This window comes from Microtus oregoni, unplaced genomic scaffold, assembly GCF_018167655.1.
Source record: "Microtus oregoni isolate MIOR12 unplaced genomic scaffold, Mior012 000013F_ref0000133, whole genome shotgun sequence".
NCBI lineage: Eukaryota > Metazoa > Chordata > Mammalia > Rodentia > Cricetidae > Microtus > Microtus oregoni.
In genome coordinates this window covers 36769772-36797659 of record NW_024543072.1, presented here as the reverse complement: position 1 = coordinate 36797659, position 27888 = coordinate 36769772, and the positions used below count along the sequence as shown (strand labels likewise).

Genomic DNA, 27888 nt, shown 5'->3' with positions numbered 1-27888 from the left:
GTGAGTGCTGGCGATTGGAACTCTGGTATTCAAGCTTGCATGGCAGGCATTGCTCTGCTGAGCCATCTCCCAGGCTGCAATAACTTAAAAAAACCCACCACATGGATTTGACATTAACTTAAAGGATCATATTTCCAAATGTTATATGAAAATATGTTTGCTCCAATGGTAAGAGGTTTCAAACAGAAGTCTTGAGTGCTTTGTTGTATCTATCCTTATAGAACCTTACTATTGAGGCAGATACTTTTTATCGGTTTTATATATTACAAGAAACAAATCCCCATCAAGGTAGTTGAATCAGCTACACAAGTATGCAGTATCAAAACTGTGATATGACCCTTGTGACTGTGTTAACCCATGATAATAATATTCCTTCATATCCACTGGAGACTCTAAATGATAGTTAAATATGACTATATAGTCACATGAAGAGGGGTACTATTTAAAGAGGTCTTTAGTATTATTTATTTATTTATGTGTGTGTGTATGAGCACACATGCATGCGCACGTGTATGTATCATGTGTGCAATCAGGGGCCTGACATACTGTTTGTGTGTTAGTCAGAAGACAACTTTGGGGTGTCAGTTCTCTTTCCACTATTGGTTCTAGAATCCAAACTTGGGCTGTCAGGCCTGGAGGGCAAGCACTTTAACTCAGTGACTCATATCTCTGGCTCAGTCATCAGCATTTTGCAGAACAATTGTCTTGATCTCTTCAACAAGTCAATGTCATGGAAATAGGTTGAAGTACAGTTCTAGTTTAAGTAATGAGGCAAATACACACTGCTAACGACACATTTAATTTAATTTGAACTTAAAGACAGGAGCTGTTGTACAGGACTATCTTTTATGTCAGACATAGAGCATTTTCAGGAATTCAGCTGGACATGCTTGCAAAAGATCAGAGGGGAAGACAGAGAGAATCATGGAGTCCTCAGCTGAGTGTCTAACCATCCCTTCCAAACACTTGTCTCTAATTCTGCCCTAAGAGCACATGGGGCTAGAGGAATAGGCTCGAGAGTGGGCTTCTTCTACGAAGCTATGGGGGGAGTCCCCATCAAGAGTTGATGCAGATCTTCCAGTGTGGCCTTTTTGAGGGTACACACAGTCCTGCCCACTGCTCTGGAAAAAAGCCTAATAAACTCATCGGTTCTCCAGAGTGAATTTGGTGGACTCATACCGAGGTTTGTTGTTGGGACCTTACGAAGAGGGAGTAGACACTGTTTGCACCTTCCCCAGGAAAGGAAATTTAGCAACACTTAGTGTAATAGTCATGTAGAAGAATTTGAACATGGATCAATGAGAGAAAAGAACTAAGATTTTTTAAATAATTCTTAAGTAAGACAAGAGTGATATGTGTTAAAGGAATTTGCTTTGGATTTTTGAGTCATATTACTTAGTATAAAATGTCAGTGTCTTTAAGATGGTAGCAAGTGCTGCAGTTGGAGTAGATTTGACAAAGTGTAGACTCAAAGTGTGTTTGAGTTTGAGGAGTCGTCAGTGCTTGTGTGCTATTTCTGCTCCTATGTGTACATACATTTTTTTTCTATAATTAAATGAAGGTTAAATATAAGGCCTTTGGGATCTCTGATCAAATGGAGTGCTCTGCTGTGGTGAGTCTTGGGATTTGGTTTCTAATTCTATTCTCTTCTACAAATGTATCACAGAGAGAAAGAAAACCAAGTGATCAAATACAGACTAGTGAATGACAAAGTCCAGATTCAGAAAGATGGAGGCTGTCTGGGATCTAGCTAGAGTGTTGGTAATAAAGAAGAATACAAGTTCATGCATATGACTTCAAAAATACATAGCACAAAAGCCAGGCATGGTGGTATACACCTTTAATCCCATTATTTGGGAGGAAGAGGCTTGCAGATCTCTGTGAGTTGGAGGCCAGCCTGGTCTACAGAGCTACACAGAGAAACCTTGTCTTGAAAAAAAGAAAAGAAAACCAAGTATATCTATCATTTTTGGTATGACGTTGCATGCCTTTAATCCTTGTGCTTGGGAGGAAAGGCAGGTAGAACTCGGTGACTTCCTTGCTGGCCAGTGTTGCACTGTGAGACCCTGTCACAAAGCACACACAGTTGCAGAGGAAAACTTTACGATCGATTCTCACTTGAATGACAGAGCATCTTTAGTTGGTGGCAAGGCTATGAGAGAGAGTGAATTAGGGATTTGACCACTGAGGGAAACACTACAATGTCAGCCCATGCTTCAAGAAGCAGGACATCTAAAATGAGGGTGTTTGGTTCCCAGAGCCACAGTCTGGGCTTTAGATTTCACTCTGAGTGGTGCAGTGGGCTGGGTACAAATGGGATGGCTGGAGTCATATTGCTAGCCATAAAAATGCAATAACAATAATGAAAAAGCAAAGAAAACCAGGCAGATCTGTGTCAGTGGAGTGAAGAATTTCTGTGGAACTACCCTGGGGAAGGGTGAATGAACACCTTGCAAAGCACTCTTGTTTAATGGTAAGAGAAGGAGAGCACAGATGATACAGAGAGAGAGAGGAATTGTCAAACGCCGAATGAGCATGGAACATTTGTTATTGGGTACCCAAACTTGACTTTAATGGCAAAACTTCCTGAGGGCCAGAGATAAAATGTATTCTTTCAACTGAACACTTGCCTGAATTTGATAGGACTCAAGGTTTATGTCTGCCTGAGTGTCAGCAAGACAATTATGCAGACAGCTCATTGGGTTTCCAATGTCAAAGCTAGATTATCTCCTTGGCACCTTCAAAAGGTCTTTTGTTTCATCCTGTTCTGTTTTTTTTTTTTTTTTTTTTTTTTTTGAGTCAGTGGAACTCTGAAGTAGTTCAAAATCCCAAGAGAACTGAAGGGTAGAGTTTGCAGAATCCTCTCTGCCATCTTCTGGCCTCTAGCCACTCAGTTCAACGTTTCAGAGCTTACCAATGTTATCACAACCTCTTTCTTGATTTTATACATTTTATTCTTTATACATTTTTCTCAAGGTGAGAATCTAGGAAATAAAGTTCCCTAACTTCTTTTCCCAAGTTCCAGATTAAGTTGGTTTTAAGTAGAACATAGTTGAAAACATGATTGATCAGCCTAGTTTGCTCCAGGGGTTAAGTTTATCTTTTTTTCACTGCCTTCTTCCTCTGGATACTCAAGATTTCCCCACCATGGAAATGTATGAGAGTCAAGCACCAGATATTTAACGCAATCTTGGGTATTTCTCCTTCCTGGTCTCTCCGTTTGTGTGTGTGTGGGTGCAAGTGCAGGTGCCGTCCACCTTGAGTTGTGAGACAGGGTCTTTCGCTGGCCTGGGCTGACTGTTCAGCGACCCCCAGGGATCTGTCTCCCCCTCCCAGCTCTAGGACTACAGATGTCTGCTGCCATACCCAGACTGTTTCAGTAGCTTCTGACGCTTCAACGTCAAGCGTTTCAACGCAAGCATTTTACTGTCTGCCCAAGCCCTATATCTTGATGCTTAATAGTTTTGTTTTTAGGTTTGTTTACAGGCAGTAATCCCACGGTTCTTCCTTTGTTGGGCAATACCACTCTTATCCCTGTAACACCCATCCACCCGAACAGCTGCAGCTGAGAGAGACCTTCTAAACAGGGCACCCCTGGGGCTCCCTGGAATTGTGCATGAAGACAAGGAACACGAGCTGTGCACGCAGAAGAACATTAGGCCAGGAAGCCAGCCAGCTGCTAAGTTTCAGTTTCCCTCCCTGCCCCCATCTCTCCTTGTCTCCTTCCCCACCTGGTAGTCCTGAGCCAGGGGAAAGGACAAGTGGTCCTGATGAGAGGTAATGCCAGTAGAAGCCTGCCAGACTGTCCAGAATTAAAACTGGGACCAGGTGTGACCATGGCTTTGCATTATAGAAAGCGAATAATAAAACACAATAAAAACTATAACACAGATTTTTTGCTAAATACAGCATTTCTTCCCATTTCTAATATAAAGGAATTATACAGATTGATTGTTTATTTGTAGATTCCCTGTTGGAGTATGGGAGGGTAAGAGCGGAGTATGTATGACTAATTCTGTAGACTTAGAGCTTGTGTGTATGTATGCTTCTTTTTTCCTTTTTTTCCCTTTTTCTTTTCTTTTTCTTTTCCTTTTCTTTTTTAAGCAAAATCAGGCTTTTGCACTGAAATAAAAACATCTGCCCAGGATTATCCAATTTTCAAAATTAATCTGAGAGAGGGAGAAAGAGGAAGAAAAGACCGGTGAGAAGGAGGAAGAGAGGGAGAAAAGAGTTGGGGAGAGGAAGAGAGAACACAAGAGGGTCCCATCATCCTACTCAAGGCCCCCAACTGACAGAACCTCCTCCTTCTTGACTCCATTTCTTAAGGATGTTGCTACCTCCTCGTAGTGTCTTAAACTGCTGGCCAAGTTTTCATTCAATATGTGAACACTGTGGGGAGCATTTAAGATCTAAACCATAGCATACTGTCAACATACTGGCAAGTACTAAGATGTTCTTCTTTTTTTTTTTAATTTATTTATTTATTAAGGATTTCTGCCTCGTCCCCACAACCGCTTCCCATTTCCCTCCCCCTCCCCCGATCAAGTCCCCCCCCCTCATCTGCTCGAAGAGCAATCAGGGTTCCCTGATCTGTGGGAAGCCCAAGGACTGCCCACCTCTATCCAGGTCTCGTAAGGTGAGCATTCAAACTGCCTAGGCTCCCACAAAGCCAGTACGTGCAGTAGGATCAAAAACCCACTGCAATTGTTCTTGAGTTCTCAGTATTCCTCATTGTCCGCTATGTTCAGCTAGTCCGGATTTATCCCATGCTTTTTCAGACCTAGGCCAGCTGGCCTTGGTGAGATCCCAATAGAACATCCCCATTGTCTTAGTGTGTGGGTGCACCCCTCGTGGTCCTGAGTTCCTTGCTCGTGCTCCGTCTCCTTCTGCTCCTGATTTGGACCTTGAGATTTCTGTCCAGTGCTCCCGTGTGGGTCTCTGTCTCTGTCTCCTTTCATCGCCTGATGAAGGTTAATATTCCTGAGGATGCCTATGTGTTTGTCTTTGGATTCACCTTATTTAGCTTCTCTAGGAACATGAATTATAGGCTCAATGTCCCTTATTTATGGCTAGAAACCAAATATGAGTGAGTACATCCCATGTTCCTCTTTTTGGGTCTGGCTTACCTCACTCAGGATAGTGTTTTCTATTTCCATCCATTTGTATGCAAAATTCAAGAAGTCCTTGTTTTTTACTGCTGAGTAATACTCTCAGTAATATGTATATATTCCATACTTTCTTCATCCATTCTTCCGTTGAAGGGCATCTAGGTTGTTTCCAGGTTCTGGCTATTACAAACAATGCTGCCATGAACATAGTTGAGCATATACTTTTGTTGTATGATAGGGCCTCTCTTGGGTATATTCCCAAGAGTGGTATTGCTGGATCCAGGGGTAGGTTGATCCCGAATTTCCTGAGAAACCGAAACACTGCTTTCCAGAGTGGTTGCACAAGTTTGCATTCCCACCAGCAATGGGTGAGTGTACCCCTTTCTCCACAACCTCTCCAGCAAAGGTTATCATTGGTGTTTTTTATTTTAGCCATTCTGACAGGTGTAAGGTGGTATCTTAAAGTTGTCTTGATTTGCATTTCCCTGATCGCTAAGGAAGTTGAGCATGACCTTAAGTGTCTTTTGGCCATTTGAAGTTCTTCTGTTGAGAATTCTCTGTTCAGATCAGTGCCCCATTTTATAATTGGGTTGATTAGCCTTTTACGGTCTAGTTTCTTGAGTTCTTTATATATTTTGGAGATCAAACCTTTGTCAGTTGCAGGGTTGGTGAAGATCTTCTCCCAGTCAGTGGGTTGTCTTTTTGTCTTAGTGACAGTGTCCTTTGCTTTACAGAAGCTTCTCAGCCTCAGGAAGTCCCATTTATTCAATGATGCCCTTAGTGTCTGTGCTGCTGGGGTTATACATAGGAAGTGGTCTCCTGTGCCCATGTGCTGTAGAGTACTTCCCACTTTCTCTTCTATCAGGTTCAGTGTGTTCGGACTGATATTGAGGTCTTTAATCCATTTGGACTTGAGTTTTGTGCATGGTGATAGATATGGATCTATTTTCATTCTTCTACAGATTGACATCCAGTTTTGCCAGCACCATTTGTTGAAGATGCTCTCTTTTTTCCATTGTATACTTTTAGCTCCTTTATCGAAGATCAGGTGTTCATAGGTTTGTGGGTTAATGTCAGGGTCTTCTATTCGATTCCATTGGTCGACTTCTCTGTTTTTATGCCAATACCAAGCTGTTTTCAATACTGTAGCTCTGTAATAGAGTTTGAAGTCAGGGATGGTAATGCCTCCAGACAAACCTTTATTGTATAAGATTGTTTTGGCTATCCTGGGTTTTTTGTTTTTCCATATAAAGTTGATTATTGTCTTCTCCAGATCTGTGAAGAATTTTGATGGGATTTTGATGGGGATTGCATTGAATCTATAGATTGCTTTTGGTAGAATTGCCATTTTTACTATGTTGGTCCTCCCAATCCAAGAGCAAGGGAGGTCTTTCCATTTTCTGGTGTCTTCTTCAATTTCTTTCTTCAAAGACTTATAGTTCTTGTCAAGTAGATCTTTCACTTCCTTGGTCAGGGTTACCCCAAGGTATTTTATGCTATTTGTGGCTATCGTGAAAGGTGATGCTTCTCTGATTTCCCTCTCTGCTTCCTTATCCTTGGTGTATAGGAAGGCAACTGATTTTTTGGAGTTGATCTTGTATCCTGCCACGTTACTAAAGCTGTTTATCAGCTGTAGGAGTTCTTTGGTAGAATTTTTGGGGTCGCTTATGTACACTATCATATCATCTGCAAATAACGAAAGCTTAACTTCTTCCTTTCCAATACGAATCCCCTTGATTTCCTTATGTTGTCTTATTGCTATTGCTAGAATTTCAAGCACTATATTGAAGAGGTATGGCGAGAGTGGACATCCTTGTCGTGTTCCTGATTTTAGTGGGATGGCTTTGAGTTTTTCTCCGTTTAATTTAATGTTAGCTGTTGGCTTGCTGTATATAGCTTTTATTATATTTAGGTAGGACCCTTGTATCCCTATTCTCTCCAAGACCTTTATCATAAAGGGGTGTTGAATTTTGTCGAATGCTTTTTCCGCATCTAGTGAAATGATCATATGGTTTTTTTCTTTCAGTTTATTTATATGGTGGATTACATTGATAGATTTGCGTATATTGAACCAGCCCTGCATCTCTGGGATGAAGCCTACTTGATCATAATGGATAATTTTTCTTATGTGTTCTTGGATTCGGTTTGCCAGTATTTTATTGAAGATTTTTGCGTCGATGTTCATGAGTGAGATCGGTCTGTAATTCTCTTTCTTGGTTGGGTCTTTTTGTGGTTTTGGTATCAGGGTAACTGTAGCTTCATAAAAGGAATTTGGCAATGACTCTTCTGATTCTATATTGTGAAATACCTTAAGGAGTATAGGTATTAATTCTTCTTGGAAGCTCTGGTAGAATTCTGCATTGAAACCATCTGGTCCTGGGCTTTTTTTCAAAGGGAGATTTTTGATAACCATTTCTAATTCTTCGCGAGAAACCGGTCTATTTAGATCATTCACCTGGTCTTGGTTTAGCTTTGGTATATGATACTTATTTAAAAAAAATGTCCATTTCTTTTGTATTTTCCAGTTTTGTGGCATACAGGCTTTTGTAGTAAGATCTAATGATTCTCTGAATTTCCTCTGTGTCTGTGGTTATGTCCCCCTTTTCATTTCTGATCTTATTTATTTGCGTGTTCTCTCTCTGTCGTTTAATTAGTTTGGATAGGGGTTTGTCGATCTTGTTGATTTTCTCCAAGAACCAGCTTTTTGTTTCATTGATTCTTTGGACTGTTTTCTGTGTTTCTATTTTGTTGATTTCAGCCCTCAGTTTTATTATTTCCAGTCTTCTACTTCTCCTGGGCGCGTCTGCTTCTTTTTTTTCTAGAGCTTTCAGGTGTGTTTTTAAGTCCCCAATGTATGCATTCTCCGTTTTCTTTAAGTGGGCACTTAGTGCTATGAACTTTCCTCTTAGCACTGCTTTCATTGTGTCCCATAGGTTTGAGTATGTTGTCCCTTTATTTTCATTAAATTCAAGGAAGACTTTAATTTCTTTCTTGATTTCTTCCTTGACCCAGGTGTGGTTCAGTAGTTGACTGTTCAGTTTCCATGAGTTTGTCGGTTTTTTTGGGGGCAGCATGGTTGTTGCCTTCTAACTTTAATCCGTGATGATCTGATAAGACACAGGTGGACACTGATATTTTTTTGTATCTGTGGAGGTTTCCTTTGTTTCCGAGTATGTGGTCAATTTTTGAGAAGGTTCCATGAGCTGCAGAGAAGAAGGTATATTCTTTCCTATTTGGGTGGAATGTTCTATAGATGTCTGTTAAGTCCATTTGCTTCATTACCTCCAATAATTCTCTTAATTCTCTATTAGGTTTCTGTCTGATTGACCTGTCCCTTGGAGAGAGAGGTGTGTTGAAGTCTCCTACTACTAGTGTGTGTGGTTTGATGTCTGCCTTGAGTTCTAGTAATATTTCTTTTACATAAGTAGGTGCTTTTATATTGGGGGCGTATATATTCAGGATTGAGACGTCCTCCTGATGAATTGTTCCTGTTATGAGTATAAAGTGACTGTCTCGGTCTCTTCTGATTGATTTTAGTTTGAAGTCAGTTTTGTTAGAAATTAGTATGGCCACACCTGCTTTTTTCTTAGGACCATTTGCTTGAAACACCTTTTCCCAACCCTTTACTCTGAGTAGGTGCCTGTCTTTGTGGTTGAGATGTGTTTCTTGCAAACAGCAGAATGTTGGATCCTGTTTTCGTATCCAATCTTTTAGCCTGTGCCTTTTTATAGGTGAATTGAGCCCATTAATATTAAGTGATATTAATGACCAGTGGTTGTTTACTCCGGTTATTCTTATTGCTTTTGGTAGTAGAGATTGTGTGTCTCCGTTCTTTGAGATGTGCTCGTGAAGGGTCATTAGATGCCTGGGTTATTGTAGGCAGTGTTGGCAGTGTTGGATTCCTTGGGTTGCGATTTTCCTTCTATTACTTTCTGTAGGGCTGGATTTGTGGCTACGTATTGTTTAAATTTGTTCTTATCCTGGAATGTCTTGTTTTCTCCGTTGATAGTGAACGATAGCTTGGCTGGGTATAGTAGTTTGGGTTTGCATCCATGGTCTCTTAGCTTCTGCAGAACCTCTATCCAGGACCTTCTGGCTTTCATAGTTTCCATCGAGAAGTCAGGTGTAAGTCTGATCGGTTTACCTTTATAAGTTACTTGCCCTTTTTCTTTTGCAGCTCTTAATATTCTTTCTTTAACCTGTATATTTTGTGTTTTGATTATTATATGGCGAGGAGATGTTTTTCTTTGATCCAGTCTGTTTGGTGTTCTGTATGCTTCTTGAATATTTAAATGAATATCTTTCTTTAAGTTGGGAAAGTTTTCTTCCATAATTTTGTTGAAAATATTTTCTGAGCCTTTGAGCTGTGACTCTTCTCCTTCTTCTATTCCTATTATTCTTAGGTTTGGTTTTTTTATTGTGTCCCATAGTTCCTGAATGTTTTGTGTTGAGAATTTGTTGGCTTTGCTGTTTTCTTTGATCTGTTCGTTTATTTTCTCTATGGTGTCCTCAGCATCTGTGAGTCTTTCTTCTAGCTCTTGTATTCTATTGATTATGCTTGTTTCTGTAGACTCTGCTCGTTGGCCTAGATTTTCCATATCCAGCTGGTCCTCAGTTTGTATTTTCTTCTTTGCCTTCATTTCAGTTTTCAATTCTTGAACTGTTTCCATTACCTGTTTGATGGTTTTTTCTTGGTTTCCCAGGGTATCATGTACGTATTTACTCATTTCTTCAAACTTTTTGTTATACTTCTCATCCATTTCTATAAGGGCATTTTTTACATGTTGTTTAAGGGACTCCATTATCTTCATAAAGTCGATTTTTTCCACTTCTTCTGTGTTAGGTTGTTCAAATACTTCTGTTGTAAGATCATTGGGTTCTGATGTTTTCATGTTGTTTTTCGGATTATTGGGTGAGTTCTTGCCTTGGCGCCTGCCCATCTCCTCCTATTGATCCTATCCAATGGATCCTTTAGAAACCGGATCAGTTTTCCCTGCTGGCCAAGGGCTCCGCTTACAAAATGCCCTCACTCTCTTTTGTGGTTCCTGCTGCAGGCCAAGAACCCTCTCACCCCTCCGAAGGATCTTCAGGACAGGACCAGGCTCCCCTTGTGCCAGTGACCTGGCCAACCGAAGGCCTACCTCTTTGATTCAATTGTAGTAGGGCGATCTGCTCTCCTTATTGCACGCCTGTCCCAGCTGCTTGGGTCTGGCCGCCGCTCAGCAGCGTCTGGCGCCCCCTCCGTGCTGCCGCTGCTGTGCCTCTGTGCGTCTGGCGCCGCCGCCGCTGCGCCTCTAAGATGTTCTTCTTAATGTAGTTTGGAGAGCTCTAGATGAGGCCTTCTTTATGAGATTTTGGAAGCATTTTATCTCCTAAACTACACAATGTCCAGATTACCTCCAAAACCCTATATAATTGTGCAGGAGGTTAAGTAGTTCCCCTAAGTCATGAGCGCAGGCAACCTAAGTTCTTTTGCTGAAGTATCCATAAACAACAAACAATAACTAAAGAAAACTTTTCTGTGCTTGTTAAATTGTCTGAAATTATATTAGAATTCATGGATACTTTTCTTTGAAGTTCTTGAAGTCTAATTGCAGTGAAAATAAGAATCATAGCCTACCAGAAACATAAGACAATGAAGCAGGTTTTGTTGGTTTTGTTCTCTTTGTTTTTCTTTGTTTTGGTTGAGTTCAATTTGAACACTGGCTCATTTTTCTGAGATCTCTTAATTCCATTTTTCAAAAGCTGTTGGCACAGGTTGAGTTTCATAGGTTGGTCTGCATCCATTTACTCAGGAGGGTAGGATTCCAATAGGCAGTTGCTTCCTAAGAAACAGAAGGGCTTCTTTTTTAATACAAAACCTCTTGAAACTTGGTTTGGAACATATATGACCATGGATATAAAATCTGAAAGTTTAGGATTATTTTTTGTATTCCACACACTGTGTACCCACAGATCAGCATAGATCTGGAAGCATACATTTTCATATAAAAATAACCTCACTATAAAATACAAGCCAAGACTGGCTGAACACTTCATCAATTTGCAAGGCAATAATAGAGGTGTTGCAAGAAGGCAAGGTCCCAGCCACTGGAGATTGCAACCAGCAATCATTTGCCATTTTCCAGATATTACTATCTATGACATTAACTGATAGAGAACAAAAAGGAGATTTTCTCCCTTTTCTCCTTGATTCCTAATAAGATAAAGACATACAGGGCTCTAGGAGCTATCCCTGGTCCTCTTGCCTGAAAGAGTAAGCTAAATACTTCCATTGAAAACCCATAACTTATAGGAGAAGATTGTCATTTATTATAACACGCATTAAAATCTTCAGCAAAATAACAAAAGACACATATCATCTTCTGTGTTAATCAATAAATCTTTATATTTATGTAAAGTAAATCATTTTATCTTTAGGAAAAAGTGGGAAGAGCTAGAATAGTAGCATGTAGGAAGGAAAGGGTGAATCATCTTTTGGGAGATACGAGACTACGGGAAGGAACCAGCATCAGAACAGCTTGGAGAGGTGGTCTTTTCCCTGAAAGTTTGGGGTAATTAGCTCTGACCACTCACTGCTTCACGGTCTTGTTCATTAGTTTCTTTCTGGGGAAGGAGAGGCCTTGAGTCTCCTGAGGAGTTTTGTAGGCACTGGACAACAGCCTGTGGAAGATAGCAGTCCTGGGGCCCATAATGGGCAGTCTGTAGCGAATGCTCTCTAGAAGACAGTGCAAGAAGGGTACAGAATAAGGGGTTGAACACTGTTCTTTCAAAACCACAAAGTATCGATGGGCCACCAGAGACTCCTCCAGCCTTAGCAAATACTCAAAATTCACATAAGCATTTCTTTAAATAGAACCATCTCGTGCCAACAACATTAAACTTTTCTAAATCCGATTGAAGATGCCAAGTGAAATTTAGAAATAACACCCAAGAGGCAGGAGTATTGCCAACTACATTGAAGATAAAGCATATATGGAGTTGTAATATAAATTCAAGGGGGAAGAGGGCTCAATTCTCAGGAGACTGTTCCAGGACGCATGTGTCCATAGTCCTGTGTTTGAGAAAATAAACAGCCATGATTTTACAAACAGGCCACAGGAGGAAAAGGTTTAGTATATCAAAAGGAACTTCAAGTTGCAAATAATTCTAAAGTCCTTACCATTCTGACCTCTTCTTCAAACAGGATTGGATTTTTTTAAAAAAAAAAAATGCTTGCCAGGCGGTGGTGGTGCACGCCTTTAATCCCAGCACTCGGGAGGCAGAGGCAGGCAGATCTCTGGGAGTTCGAGGCCAGCCTGGTCTACAAGAGCTAGTTCCAGGACAGGAACCAAAAAAGCTACGGAGAGACACTGTCTCGAAAAATCAAAAAAAAAAAATGCTTAAACTTAACTTTTCCAGAACACATTGCTTAGAGGAGATGAATCGTGCATGCAACAACACCTCCCCATTGGGAGCAACTGAATGACTATGGGGGTTGAAGCCCTGAATTCTCAGGTTTGCTTGATCAAGCCAAATGTGTGCTAAAGTGATTACAGGCGTGAGAGTCTGGAGTGCAGCTCAGGCTTCTCTTTGCCATTCAAATGCAGCAACATTTCAGGTTGATGGACACAAACAGGTTGAGGACCAGCATCTAGCTCCCCTTAGTCTCAACTGAGTACTCTGTATCCTGTCACACTTCTCTGCCAGGCGCTAAACACATGTTAGGTGGGTAACATAACACCAGGGCTCATCAAGAATAAAGGTCTGCAGGTCTCATGGGATCAAGGCAAAGAGAAATGAATTCAAAGTAACCTCCAGATACCATTTCTGGTCCTGATTATAAAGTTTGGGTGAATTTAGGAAAATGTTAGAAATCACTGTTTTGACCTACAAATAAACTATATAACTGTGTGCAGTGAAAACACTGGGATTCTGTATTCATAGCATGTTTGCATGTGGGCGGCAGCTTAGGCAATAAGTCGCAAGTACTGAAGTTCTGATATGACTAAGCTATATAAACCATCAGGCTTGGCCTGCCAGTAGCTGTGGCTTGGTCCAGCTTATATTGTGTGAAACAAAATGCTGCTCTAGCTTTTAAAGTGGGAACACAGACACCAAACAGAGAAAGACCAGAATCTGGGAGCAGGCGTTTCTGGTCCTGGGCTACACTTTCCCCCATGCTTTGGAGGACAAACATAACAACAAAGCCTAGCTCAGAGAGGTTTTAGCTGGCATCACATAGAGATCCCCCAACATTCAGCCCCTAAACAGTTCTGCATCCACTTTCTCTACAGCTCCATCTCCAGTATTATTGTCTTAGATTAGACTCTATGGGCAAGAAAATGCCATGCTGATCCCATGTGCCCTCAGTTAGTTTTTATGCTAATAATTGAAGCATTCCCAGGGTTTACAAATTGGTGTTGCAAAACAATCTTGATGAGGGAAGGAGATATAAGTGTGTGTGTGTGTGTGTGTGATTCATTCCTTTCCAAGACAAATTTGAGGAAAAAAAAAAACCCAGGTCCAAGAAAAATTCAAAATAAGTATGTCACTAGCGCAGACAACACTGAGACCGGTTGGGTGCACGTATCTCCCAGTGTTCCCTTGGCTAGGGAGAAAGCTGAGCAGAGAAGATTGGTGGTTTTTCATTGGGTGGATGCTTTTAAGCTTAGATCTCCATTGCTCCCTTTGGCCTAATCGAAATCATGACGTAGGTCACTGGTTTTGGATATGTGAGAAGAAATTCATGGGAAGTGGGTCACCCTCTTTCACTGCAATGGAGTTGGATTTCCCAAACTGGCCATTGTTTTGGGGACTCTGGTCTTTCCTTTGGCATCTGCCCGAGACACCCCTTTTGTTCTTAACTTTCCTTTCGAGGTGGCTGCTCAGTTCAGTTCTGGTTATGAATCTCTGCAACCTCCTAGGTTAAAATAGCAACCATAACTTTATTTCTTTTACTGTACAAATCTAATGAAACAAAAGTTTAAAGCAGTTTCAGTTATTTGGGATCCATTTGATAGAAAAAAAAATCCCTGAAGCTTGGGCTTAGTTGTATATTTGTCAGTTCATTGCCCCCTGTCTCTAAGGGGTGGGACATAACTCAGTGTTGCAGTCTGGGATATGCTACTGTCTTTTTTATTTGTTTGTTTTATAAGTAGTACTAAAACTTAGAATAGCACTGGGCGGCTTCTGGGGGGAGGCAGCGCTTTAGGATCCTGTGGCTGTGTGGTGAGACCATTCCAGGAATGTTGTGAAGCACTTGCCTTTCCACTTTGATTTGTGTCACCGGGACTGGGGGGGGGGGAAGCCTTTTAAACTGTGTCCCATTTTTCTGGAAATTTCTTTAGCAAGTGTCTCATTAGTCAGAAGTATGTGATATAAAGAGACCTTGGAGAAAACATGAAAACATGTGATACCCTTGGCGTGGACAGAGTGAGCTGCAGTTAAAAGGAGGAGGAGGAGGCTGTGCAATGATTCTATCACATCCAAAGGAAAAAGGGGACAGAGAACAGAGTTTGCCCAGAAAATATAGAAACTAAGTTTTCCATTCTCTGGCCCCAAGTAGAGCATGTATCACACTGGAAGCACTTATTCTAAGAGAAAACAAACCTGTTGGGATGTCATTGCAGGGATGACTAAACTGCTGGACATTGGAATGACGAAGGAGCATCACTCTGATCAAAAGATTCAAGAAAACACAGTAGTCAGTTGACTAGACCTTAGTGAAGAGGAATTAAAGGGACTCTAGCTGGCCCTTCTGCATTCCCTCTGCCTTGCTGAAAAACCATTAGGTTACATTCCTAAAGCTAGGCTCCAAGGTCTATTCCCTTATTCGCTCACTTCCTCCTCCTGAGCCCGAATACCACGGTCCAGTGATCAAAGTTTTGAAGGCCAGCAATCAAAAGCCCCTTCTGGCTACCCTAACACACCTAAGCAAAAGAAATCAACTCATTATAACACAAGGTTTCCTAAGTGGCTAAACAAGTTCAAGTCCGTATTGTACAGTCATTCTATGTAAGTATCAGACAGAAGTGGTAGGCTTTCTTTCATTATTATGTTGAAAATGAAACCAACAAAAGTTTGAGAATTTTAAGATGATTCAATTCTTGGCCACAGTTTAAAGTAATGAGAACTGCTTGCTTAAAATAAAACCAATTAATGATTTGGGGATTAAGTGCTTCACTTAAAGTACAAAATATTCTCAATAAACCAGGGCAACAGGCTCCCAAGTCTCTTTCACAGAAAAATTAACTTCTGCTCAGAAACCCTTGCTTCAAAGAGTTTCCTATTCACTCTTTGAGAAGAGTATCTACCAGAATTACTTTTATCATGATAAAAAGTATCAGTAAATGTTATTAGTGTTGGAACTTGGACTGCCCGGACACATGTTCCCTCTGTGACCTTTGTGTACCTGAGCCAGCGCTGCATGGTTTCAGGGCACCTGACTTGTGTCCCAGTCTGGAACAAAAGGCCGTAATGTCATAAAAGCAATCAGAACATTTGCTTCTGAGCCACATAAGATTACAGAAAGACTTGCTAGTTTCTCCCATCTTTCTCTTTACATAAGGGAGAGAATTAAATGTTGCCTTAGCATCGTATATAATTATTTTGTAAAGATGAGTCTGTGCTCACATGCCACCGTCTATTACAAGGCATTCAGAACACTGAAGCCTTAGCCAGAGTGAGTCCATGTTTGTTGTTGTTATTTTTAAGCTTTGATTGTTTTAGTTACTGTATAAAACAATTAGTTTCATTATGATGTTTCAAACATGTTTAGCATCATATTTGGGCCTGGAGGTTGTTTTACTGAGGTTTTCATAATGAGAACATTATTATTTGTACACAGCCCCCCCCATGCCCCCAACTTCTTCCATATTATCCCTAGAGCTTTAAAAATTGAAGAAGTAAATTCTTCACTGTTGATAGTCAAATACAAGAAAAAGCTTAAAAACTCCAACTAATGAGAATTTGACTTGATTTCATTTTTGTTATATCTTTTGTATCCTGTGGTATTGCAGCAAACAACAAAATAGACTAGATAAGTAGAATTTAAATAGGATTTAAATTTAAATTGATGAAGAGGATGCCTTGAACTTGGGACAAATTGTGTGTCATCTCCCATATTTTGTGAATTAGATATATATCATCTATATAAGAATTGTTATCTGCTTGAGGGCAATGAAGAAATAGCCTACCCACTCCTCATGCAGTTCTTATGTTGGAGAAAAGGAAGGCTGTGCTAATAGTAACTTTAATCATTCCTGTAAAGAAGTGAAATCATTTAATTCATGGCTCCAACAGAAGATACAACCACTATAATGTTCATTCCCAGGGTGTTCTGTCTACTGCCCTTTTAATCCCAATCCTGTGTCCCAAACAGAAAGGACCAGAGTATAAGTCAGATCCCAGCTTACATCTTTGGCTCACCTGGGATTCAGAGAATTCTGGAAGGATGGTTTCTCATGGTCTGGGATTATGAAATTTTTCGGCTGTACCTGAGAAAAAAGTCCTGATTCAATATGTTGGCTGTAACTACACTCTCATCTAAACAATAAACTTTAGCAAACCTGAGTTGTGTCTGAAACTGTTCACAGATCCTTTTGCATCTTTCTGGTTCCTGGTGTTTCTCTGCCTCACCGTCTAAGGCCTGCTCTCTGAACACTCCTAAGACCTTGCTGCACTTCCTTGCTTAAGGATATCTGCCTTTCCTGATAAACTTGCATCTTCATGAGGATAGACTACATCGCTACACTGAGGTGTTTGTACTTCTAGCTCCTAAATTGCCCATTTAAGACATTTTCAGAATCACTGAGCAAATGATGCTGACTTGAAGCACATTTGACAGCACGTGCCTTCTGTGCAGGCTAGAATCAGGAGACTCGCGGCCTCTCCGGTTAGGAAACCACACTCTTGAGCTTCTTTAGCTTGGATCCCAGCATTCCACGCTGGCTTCCTTCAGGAGTGTGTCCATCCACTCAGAACCCTTCCACTGAAGATGATCAGACCTATGTCGGTGACATGGCAGTGACAACGAAACATGCGTGCAGGTGTTCACTCAGCCTACTAACTGAATGACTGGGGACTTAAATTCATGACACAATAAAACTGCAAATTCTTATACGTCCAATACTGGTGTAGGAGGCTCATCTGTTCAAGTGTTTCTTTCATTGGCTAATGAATAAAGAAACTGCTTTAGGCCTGATAGGGCAGAACTTAGGTAGGTGGAGAAGACAGAACTGAATGCTGGGAAGAAAGGAAGAGTGGCAGATGCCGTGGATCTCCTGCCTGAGATGGACGCTGGTTAGAATCTTGCCGGTAAGCTACAGTTACCTGGCAATACACAGATTAATAGAAATGGGTTAAATTAAGATGTAAGAATTAGACAATAAAAAACTAGAGCTAATGGGCCAAGCAGTGTTTTAATGAATATAGTTTCTGTGTGGTTGTTTTGGGGCTAAGCTAGCTGTGTGGCTGGGAAGCACAAGCAGGCCCTCCCCTCGTAACACAATACCTCTAGGGGTGCCTGAAAACCAAAAAATTCAATGCCACCTCTACCTGAAGGGTCTAGCATTTTTATTCAGATTGTTCTGAATCATTGACTGGGGGGAGATGAAAGAGGAAAAAGAAAAAAAAAAGATCAGGAGTCAAGGAGTAGCTGGGGAGGTGAGAGCAGCAATGGCTTCAGTAAGGACCTAGGGGGAGAAGGGGAGAGAATATGCCAGAAACGGGCCTTGTCTTTTCCTTAGATTTCATCCACAGTCGACTCCAAAGGGAGGAGCAGGGAGCTTTCTATCTCCTGCAGAGTAGCATGACCCACGTTCTACCGCCCCTCACTCTGGCTGGTAGTATTTTATGCATAGTGCGGAGTCTAAAGGCACACAGAGCAAAGTTGCCAATGATGCCATTTTTGTGTCCGAGACAAATTGCATCAGGGTGAATCTAGTCATTCTTTCCACCGTTATTGATTTTCTGAAACTTTAAGTGTACAGATTGATGGGCATCACTTGATACGGGTATATAGTGTGATGATCAAGTCAGGGCAGATAATTTTTCTCTATTCTGAAGTTTTAAAAAGGTGACAAGCACACGATTACACGAGTTTATTCAGTACAGTGTGCTAGCTTTGATACTTAACACTTTCCTCTGCTAATTATTACTCTGTATTTGGAGTTTCCCAGTTCCTTGCTTTCACTGCACATAAAATAGCAAAGTGTCATGAAGTGAAGCCATCCCGCCATGCTATAGACTTCTAGGACTTTTCAGTTCCATCTATGCTTTGGTACTCATTACTCAAGCTTACTTTATTCTCGTCCACCCTTCTCAACTTTTAGTCATCTCTATTGTATATCCTGACCAGCTTTTTAAAAATCTACATTTGAGAAAACAGGTGATAACTGTGTTTCTGCCCCTGACTTATTTCATTTAATTAGTGCAGTGACATCAGGTTGTTTAAGATTTTGTTGCAAATGAGAAGAGTCTATTACGTTGCTGAATAATATTCCATTATGCATGTACCACCTATTCTCTATCCTTTCATCCCCGTATAGGCCTCAAGGATGGATACATATTTTAGCTACTGTGAACAATATAGTAAGCAGCTTGCTTGTTCAAATGCCTTTTTGATGTGCTGATATAAAATTCCTTTGACTCTTTAACAGAAGAGGAATGGCTGGATCACATAGTAGTTCTACTTTGAGTGTTTGAGGAATCACCATGCTTTGCTGATCTCCATAATCATTAATTCCCAATCCCACCAATCACAAACATTCCCTTTCTTTCACTTATTTGCCAGTATTCATTATTTATGGACATTTTGGTAATAACTATTCTAATCAGGACAAGATCTGCCTTCACTACTTCCTAGTGACGTAGAGATTTCCCCCCATAATCTGCTTGCCCTTTGAATTTCTCCCTCTGAGAAATGACTGCCCATATCCTTTGTTCATTTATATTAGATTTTTTATTATTGAAATGTTAAGTTCCTTATATATTCTAGATATTAGCCCATTGGAAATGAGTAGTTTGCAATCCACCCATCCTACAGGTGTCTCTTCACTCTGTTTCTTTTGTCATTCAGATATTTAGCTTACATAAAGATAAATAATCATTTAAGCCTATATAGTTACATAATCTCATGCATTTATGTTTGTTTTGTTTTCTGTTCTTTGGGTGTCTTACACCCTCCTCCAAATCACAGCCTATAAATGTCTTAAGTAACTTTCCTGTTTCCTTCTAGTAGGTCTTTAAAATATTTTTCCTTTTCTTTTTGTAAGACAAGAGGAGTCACTCTTTTCTTTTCCTCATGAGTACCTGTTTACTACCTCAGCACTGCTGATGAAGTGGCTGTCCTTTCTCCCAGTGCGTACTTCCAGTTTCTTTGTTGAGAATTCAATGCTGCAAAATCATGGGGCACTCTGTGCTGTTCACCAGTCTGTGTATCTGCTGTCTGCTGACACCTTGCTCTTCTTGTTACTGTGGCTTTGTTGTATATTTTGAAGTTAGAGAGCTTTTGTTTCATTTGTGTTTGTTTTTCGTTTGTTTGTTTGCTCAAGATAACTTTTGCTCTTTGGAGTTCTTTAAGATTCCATATGAATTTAAATTTTTTTCTAGTTTTGTTTAGAATGCCATCAGCAATTTAGTGAAGATTGTATTGAATATGGAGTTTGCTTTAAGTAGACTATTTTAACAGTTTTAATTCTTACAACTAATGATCTCTTTAATTTCATTAATATTTAGATAAATTAAAAATTATATTCTTCAATTTTTATTGTAGATGTCTTTTTTATTATAGCTATTGTGAATAGAATTCCTTCAATAATTTTTTTCAACAATTGTATGTTACTGTTGCTAACAAAATACTGATTCTGTATGCTGATTTTGTATCCTGAACTTTTACTGACTGTATCAATTCAAATAGTATCTTAATGGTCTTTGACTTCCTCTTTCTCGTTACATATATGTAGATATATACACATACATATATAGGAGTACATATATATGTATTCTTATCACCTACAAGTAGCAATAACTGTACTTATTCCCTCCTTATCTGTATCCTATATTTCTTTTTCTTACCCAGTTGGTTTGGCTAAACCCTCTGGACATTAAGAGCCGCGAGAGGGCATTCAAGGCTCTTCATTTTGTTATTTCATTGTCATTTTTTTTTGTATTGTGTTATAGTCTCTTATTTTGCTTTGAATTTTGTTGTTCCTTTTTACTTTTTCTTTCTTTTTTCATTATTATTATTATTGTTATTATTCTTTTGTTGTTTTCAAGACAGGGTTTCTCTGACTAGACTGGTTTCAAACTCATAGAAATCCACCCACATGTCTATGCTTCCTGAGTGATGGGATTAAACATCTGGGCCACCACCCCTTGGCTGTTACTCCTATTAGTAATCTGGAGGTTGGTTTTCTCATTCCTTGAGATATGTAATAGGTTGTTTATTTGAAATCAGCTCCCCTCCTCATCTAAAAATATAAGTGCTTATTAGTGTAAACTCCCCTCGTATTGCTCCTGTTGTGTTGGTATATATTTTGATATGTTTGGTATATAATGGTGCTTCCATTTGCAGTTGCTTAAAACTTTTGTAAATTTCCTTTTTATTTCTTCAGTAATCTATTGCTTATTCAATATTCTGTTAGTATGCTTCCATGAATTTATACAATTTCTGAAACTTACTCTTTGTTTAAGAGTTTATTTTATTATAGCTAGAAAATAAAGTTCAGTTTTCAAATTTTTTGAGTCTTGATTTGTGGCAAAACATATAATTCATCCTGAAGGGTATCACATTGTCTAAAAAAGAACCTTGGATGAAGGGTTCTGTAGTTTGGTTTTGTGAGAGAGACCTTCACAGGTGCAGATGACTTTGGATCCCAGTTCCCGTGAGACCTTGACGTGAAGATGAAAGTTACAATGCTTAGAGTTGTTTCCTCATAAATTCAATATTTCTGGAAAAAACTGGAAGCCAGGAACAAAGAGCAGGAGTGTGGGAGTGGTTTCCTGAGATTCCTCAAGAGATTTAAGGACTGCACACTGGTGGACACTATCTAAAAGGAACTCACAGTGGCTTTTTTTCTTTACTAAAATAACTCTGTATCAATTAACCTGTGATACCCATGGCACCTGCTGTGCAATTGTGCTTTCAAATATGGTTTATTTTCTATACCATTGTCACATATTTGCTTTTATACATTCTTAAAGTGTTCACTGTGAATTAAGAAAGTACATGAATTTTTACACGTAGACATGAGCTTGTTTAAGGAAAATGCTTTGACTTACAATCTTTGACTCATTTTCCATTTATATAGGAACTCTGACTGCTCCTTGGACTGGATATTTTTAAAGACCTATTTTTAAGTTTAGAAATTATTCTAGTAGTAGAATAATTTTAGTCCAGTGTTAAGGTTTAGACTATTTAGAATCAATATTATTGAGCTCTTCTTTTCCACAAATTCTATTAGTTTTTAAAAATATCTCTGCTGAATTTTATATTCACATCATTCATTGTTTCTCCAATTTCATTCACTTCTCTATATCCTCTTGATATGAGTGAGCTTTTTTATAGCTACTCTTTGAGGTTCTTCAGCAGGCATTTCATCAGCCTAGTTCTTTACCTATTGCTAGAATATTACTGTGCTCTTTTGGAAGCATCCACTTACCTTGCTTTATTAATATTCATCATGATTCTGTTAAAATTTGAGTATCTGGTGATTTGGTTATCTCTACTACTTTTATAAAGCAACTTTCTTACTAAGGGGCTTTCTCTAGAACAGTGGTCTCAACCTTCATAATTCTGTGAGCCTTTAATACAATTGCTCATGATGTGGTGACGACACCCGACTATCAAATTATTATTCCATTGCTATTTTATATCTGTAATTTTGCTACTATTATGAATCTCAATGTAAATATCTGATATGCAACCCCTAGAGGGGTCATGACCCACAGGTTGAGAATCGCTACTCTAGAAGATGTGTCAAGGAATGCCAGGTTGGCTTTGGGGCTGATGGGAGCTATTGCACAATCTCCTTATAAAGTCTTTGACGATAATCAGAAGCTTTGAGTGCAAGGTGTGCTGGATTGGAGTTCAAAAGAACTTGGGCTGGGGACACGGAGTAGGTGTGGTATATACAACAGTTATGGTGGCATGTCCCTCTATGTGGTCATCAAAACTATAGGAGTGGTAGCAACAATGGTAGCTTTGTGAGGTACTGCTGGAGCGAGCTCTGCTGCCTTCAAGGACTTCTGACTTTCATTGGCAATGGGGATCATGCAGCACATGCCTCCAGTCTTGGTGGTGGCATGGGCCCATAAACAACTGGGCATGGGAGAAGAAGGTGATAGGTAACTACTTTGTCTTTCTTGGCCCCAGTGCAGTAGAGGCCCACAAGCAGTTGCTTTGCCCAGCGGTGACTGGAGCCCATACCCAGTTATATACACAGAGATACAGTGAAAAGGGACCTCAGCACTAAGCCTATTTTTGTCTCAGACTGAATGAAGGCGTGGACCTATAACCAGCCACTTGTCGGGGTTCAGCAGAAACGGAGGATTACGGCATACTGCCTGCCTCCAGGAGCTGCCAATGCCTTAGGTCTCAGGGGCTAGGACTCTTGTCTCAGTTTTTGAGAGTGGCACCCTTGCCCCCTCCATGGTAAAAGATACATGTTCTTTAGTGTAGGGTCTTATCTGGGCTTGGTACTGTGGTCACATCGGAATCAAGTCGGTTTGTGAGTTTTCAGGTCTTTGTGTTGGTTTGGCAGAATGACCAGTAAGTCATCAGAATTGGGATAATCAGAGATTTTTAAATCCTTGAGTATGACAAAGTTTGAACACTATCTCCTTTTTCAGGATGGGACCTAGTTATAGCAACTTTGTAAGTTGGGTTTGATGGAGAGATGTTTTCTTCTCAAAAATAAAGTGAATATACAGATTTGAGATTGTTCTCCTAGTTGGTCTCCAAGCTTGGAGGACTATGAAGCTTTCTGGTGACCAGGACTGCAAGGGTTTGTACTGATACGTTATTTATATTTTTCTTGTGGCTTTGTGTTGCATAATATATATATAATATATATATTATATAATATATATTATATATATATATATGAAATAATTGGCTTACCAACAGCTATAAAAGTTTTCACTTAAGTTTCTTTGTAAGAGTTTTATGGTTTCACTCATATTTAAGGCTCTGATGGATTGTGAGAATTTGTTTTCAATATGTTATAAGGGAAAGGTACCCTCTCATTATTTTGCATATTTATATGCAACTGTTCCAGCGCTTTTATTGAGATGAATTTTCCTGATTATGATAGCATCCTTGTTTTAACAGGTCAATTGTTATGGAATGCAAGGATTTAATTATGAAATCTTAATTTCATTCCAGTGCTCAACATGTTTATTCTTGTATCAATACCACATTGTCCTAACTGTAGCCTTGTAGTGGGTTTTAAAATTAGGCTGTGAGCTCACAAACTTTGTTATTCTATTTCAAGACTGTTTTAGCTATTTTGCATCTCTTTAATTTTTACATAAACTTTTATATCTGCTTGTCAGTTTCTACAAAGAGGCTGTTTGGGTTTTAAGTGGTCACAACTATAAATAAATTTGAGGAGAATCACCATCTTTATAATAGTAAATGCTCTAATCCATGAAGATGGTATTTTTTTTTCATTTAGTAGGTCTTCCTTAATTACTTTACATAATTAAAAAAATTTAATGTGCTGATCTCATCTATTTTCCTTTAGTGTATTTTACTTTCATTTTGATACTCTTGTAAATGAGAATATTATTTTGGAATTGCTATTAGTGTATAGAAATAATTTGGTATTTGCATACAGACTCTGTGTTCATAAACCTTATTTTACTAATTTATTAGTTGTCATAGGTGTGTGTGTGTGTGTGTGTGTGTGTGCGCGTGCGTGTGTCTGTCTGTCTGTCTTGGGGGTGTTTTCTATATAAAATCACACCATCTGTAAATAGAAATAGTTTTGCTTTTTCGTTTCTGATGTATGGCTCTTATTTAGCAACTGTGACAGACCATTGCAGCTTTTCTTGTTGCCCCGGCTAGAATGTGCAGCACAGTCTTGAGAAGGAAGAATTAGTGTAGATAGACATCCTGTCATGTCTGCTCTTAGGAAATCATCTAGTGTTTGGTCCTTAAGCATGATGTTATGTGTGTGTGTTGTGGTGGATACCTTTCACTATGCTGATAAAGTTCTCCTAGGGGTCGTCACATCCTCCCCTGCTGTCTTCAATGAAGGAGCTGTTAAGGAAGCATGGGTGAGAGAGAAACTACAGCAGTCAACAGTCCCTTTCCATGGCACAGCGAGGCTAGCATGCCAGGTGTGCTTGTTGTTTTTCTCCAGTTTCTCAGCCAGCTCTGACAGTAATCGAGAAGAGTTCCTAGGCACCATTTTGTTGGAAGGCTACGACTGTAGCAGCTGTAGCCAGCAGGGAAGCCATGGGCACATGGGTCTACTCCTCTCAGGTCTGAGCTGGGGCAAAGGTCAGGGAAGAGGTCTTGAGAACAGGAGCTTCTGAAGTCCCAAGTGTTCCAGTTGGCCGTGGCCAGTTTAGCCTGAGGTCATGGTACTCTAAATGTGATTTCAGGAATGAAAGCACGAGAAATCCCAGCCCAGACCACAGATCTCACGTTGAACACTGGTCCCTGGCGTGAGGAAAATCAACAGATGGCAACCCTGAGAGCAGCGTTTGCCACGAGCTTCGGCCACACAGAGGTTCACTCAACTCACCTTCACTTGTCACTCAGCTCAGAGTCCTTCCTTATCCGTTTGGTCCCTGGGCCCCTCATCCTTTAACCCTTCATCTTATAACCTTAGCCCTGGCTTTCTCAAGTCAAAGGAACCTTAGTGGATATCAGACTTAAAGTGGTCCTTTATCACCTGCACTAAACAGTCAGCTAAATCACCCTTAAATCAAGTCATATTCCTATTCTAATCCTAATAGCCATGCTACCCTAATCCTAATCCTCTTTTCAGTAGCAACTCCGACATGTGGCAGCACTGCCCTTTTCCTCCCGGATCTCCTTTCCCATAGCATCCCTCCTTTCCACTATTTTCCATTACAAATTATAGTTATTCAGGTCAAGGGACAGCTCTGGCTGGCCAAAGCTACTGCAGAACCTCTCTCCAGCCTTCTTCCGAGGCTCAGACTGAATTAATGACTAACTCCAAAGCAAGCAGCTTATTTCATAATTACAATGGTGGAGATGACTTTGTGTATGTGTGTGTGCGCATGTGTGTGCATGTACATATGTGTGTGTCCATTGTGTGTTTTTGTGTGCATGTACATGTATGTGTGTGTTGTGTGTATGTGTATGTGTTGTGTGTGCATTTGCATGCATGTGTGCATTGTGTGTATGTGTGTGTTATGTGTGTGTGCATGAGCATGCATGTGTGTGCATGTGTGTATGTGTGTGTGTGTGTGTGTATTGTGGTGATGTCATGCTGAGGAACAGCTCCACATCCCTCAGAATCTCTGTGTTTGTGTAGCTAATGACAAGCCCCAGAGTGGCTCATCTCATCTCTACTTATCCTGGTTCACTTTTGGCTTCTTGAAATGGAGAGAGTGGCTTATATTGTACCAACAGATGCTGCTCTCAGAACCCACAGCCTCCTTTGTTGGCTCTGTCAGATTTCCCTGTAAAGGGCCCCATCACTATGTCTTTGTACAGAGCTTCAGTGGAGGGAGGGGGAGTTCTGTACCTAGGAACTTCCTCTCTTGCCTACCGTTTTCATTTCTCGACATGTGGAGTGGTACAGTTGCTTGTTCCTGGGCGACAGATTTTCATGCTCATATTTTCCGGCCTATGGGGAAAGGGAACAGTTATGAGTGAGGAGAGGATAAGATAGATACTCAGGGCAGAAAAAGAGTTAAAAACAGGGAGAGGGGGAACTTCCTTTCATAAAAAATGAAATGGGTATTCTTATTTTAGCTGCTCTAGAGTGGCTGCTTAGTCTGGGATTTGCTGTACCTTACAGCTTCAGAAAGGGCTTAAGCAGGAGGGAGCGACTAGAGACAAGGTGGTGGCCTCGGGGCTGCTGTATACAGTGACAGAAATGCAAGGACAGCTAGACTGGGGATTAGGAAATAAAATGCAGTAGGATCTCTGCCTTTTAGCCTGTGCATATGTGGCAGAAGGGCTGTGTTTCCCTACAGGCAGCACATTCCCCCATTTTTGAAACAAGTTTCACCAAGCGACCCAGGACCTTTTGACTCCATGAAGATTTTCCCATAAATCTTTCTGCAGTCCCTCTGTGCAGCGAGCATTAAGCCACAGCGGAACTAGAGCTGTATATGTGTTGTGAGCCCCTCGTTGGGAAAGCAAGGCTGTGCCAACCAAGGCAAAGGGACAGCTAGTGGAAGGAGGATGGGATGCCCTTCTGTTCCCTGTACAGACTGCCTTCTTTCTGATTTCCTGCAGAATGGGTGAGAGCCTCAGAGCATTTATACCTGAACAGAGGCCTCTAACGTGCATGTCTGGAGAGGTTTCCTTAGGAGGCAGATGAGAGTTTGAATCTAAAATTACATTGGAGGTTTGATCTAGCACCTTCTGATGCACACTGGCGTCAAAGTAATGCGATTCACCCACAGAAAGTATAGAGCATAGGTGGGAAGAGCGCCACAAAGACAAGCAAACAAGACTGTCAACTTAAGCTTTCTCCTTCGGGTCAACCCATGTATGTCCTGACTCATTCCTGTTGCCCTGGGAGGTGTGGGAGACAGGAAAGGATGAACACATCTACCCAGCATGGTTAGTGTGCGCCGAAGGTGACCTTTGCCCACTGATCACAAGTACTTTCATCCTGAGAGGTACATGGCGTTTGGAGTTTGAAGACTGAATACTACTGACAAAAGTTGGATTCTTCGGACAAATATTTAAAATATGCTTCGTCGTTATAGGACACGAGAAAGAATCAGCTCAGTATTAACATTGTGGGTTGACAGGTGGGAGCATGAACGCAAATGGATAGACTCAATAATTTAAGAACCGATATTTCTTGTGAGGTCACTATATATGGGGTGGTGCCATATATAATACATAAATAATACAAAGTTCTCAGGAAGATGTGAAGACAACACAAATTCACTATTCATTAGGTACTCCTAGGTAAATAAGACAGCTTCTCGCGTTTAGCTGCTTGTGGTCCAGCAATTAGCATGCCCAAGCACCGCTGCTGTATTAGTTACCTTGCTCTGCACTAAGACAAAGCACCCGACAGAAATGGGTAAGGAAAAGGTTTATTCTGTTTTGGGGGGGGGGGATTTCAGTTCATCACGGCTGGGGGGACAGAACAGAGTCATTTGGTCCACGACAGCAAGAGATGTTGGTAGCAACAAGTTCTCATGACAGTGGACCAGGAAGCAGACAGCTCATGCTGAACCAGGGATAGGTATAACTCTCCAAGTTCAGTCCCGAGTGCTCTGACTTCCAGCTGGGACTGGCTTTCTTAAGGTTCCACAGCTTTCCCTGTGGTGCCATAAACTGGAGTACTGGACCCCAAACTTCTGGGGGGGGGGATCACTTTAGAGTCAGACTCTAGCAGTGTTGATGGTTCTAGGACAGAAACAACTGCAGGAGGCCCCAGTGAAGCTGGGGGTCACTGCTGAGTTCCCTGGGAGTAATAAGCAGAGAGGAGGGTCTGAGGAGAGGAACAGGTCAACAGATTTGGCACTTTTCCGGTACATGAGAAAAGGGGAAGGCACTGAAGGCCCAGAAAACTGTGCGCAAAACCTGGGAGAGTAACCAAGCAAATCATCCTTGGGGGTTAGAAAA

At 40.6% G+C, this 27888-nt stretch overlaps 1 protein-coding gene across 1 annotated transcript in view; it reads right to left on the bottom strand.

Moving 5' to 3' along the window:
* Window positions 1-11680: 11680 nt before the first annotated feature.
* Window positions 11681-27888, bottom strand: part of CUNH1orf105 (chromosome unknown C1orf105 homolog) — a 28319-nt gene continuing 12111 nt past the window's right edge. The window contains exons 4-7 of the mRNA XM_041662687.1: window positions 25841-25918; window positions 16518-16585; window positions 14700-14764; window positions 11681-11826 (exon numbers count right to left, since the gene is read on the bottom strand). Of these exons, the coding sequence (XP_041518621.1) occupies window positions 11681-11826; window positions 14700-14764; window positions 16518-16585; window positions 25841-25918 (357 nt within the window). The remainder of the gene's footprint in view (window positions 11827-14699; window positions 14765-16517; window positions 16586-25840; window positions 25919-27888) is intronic.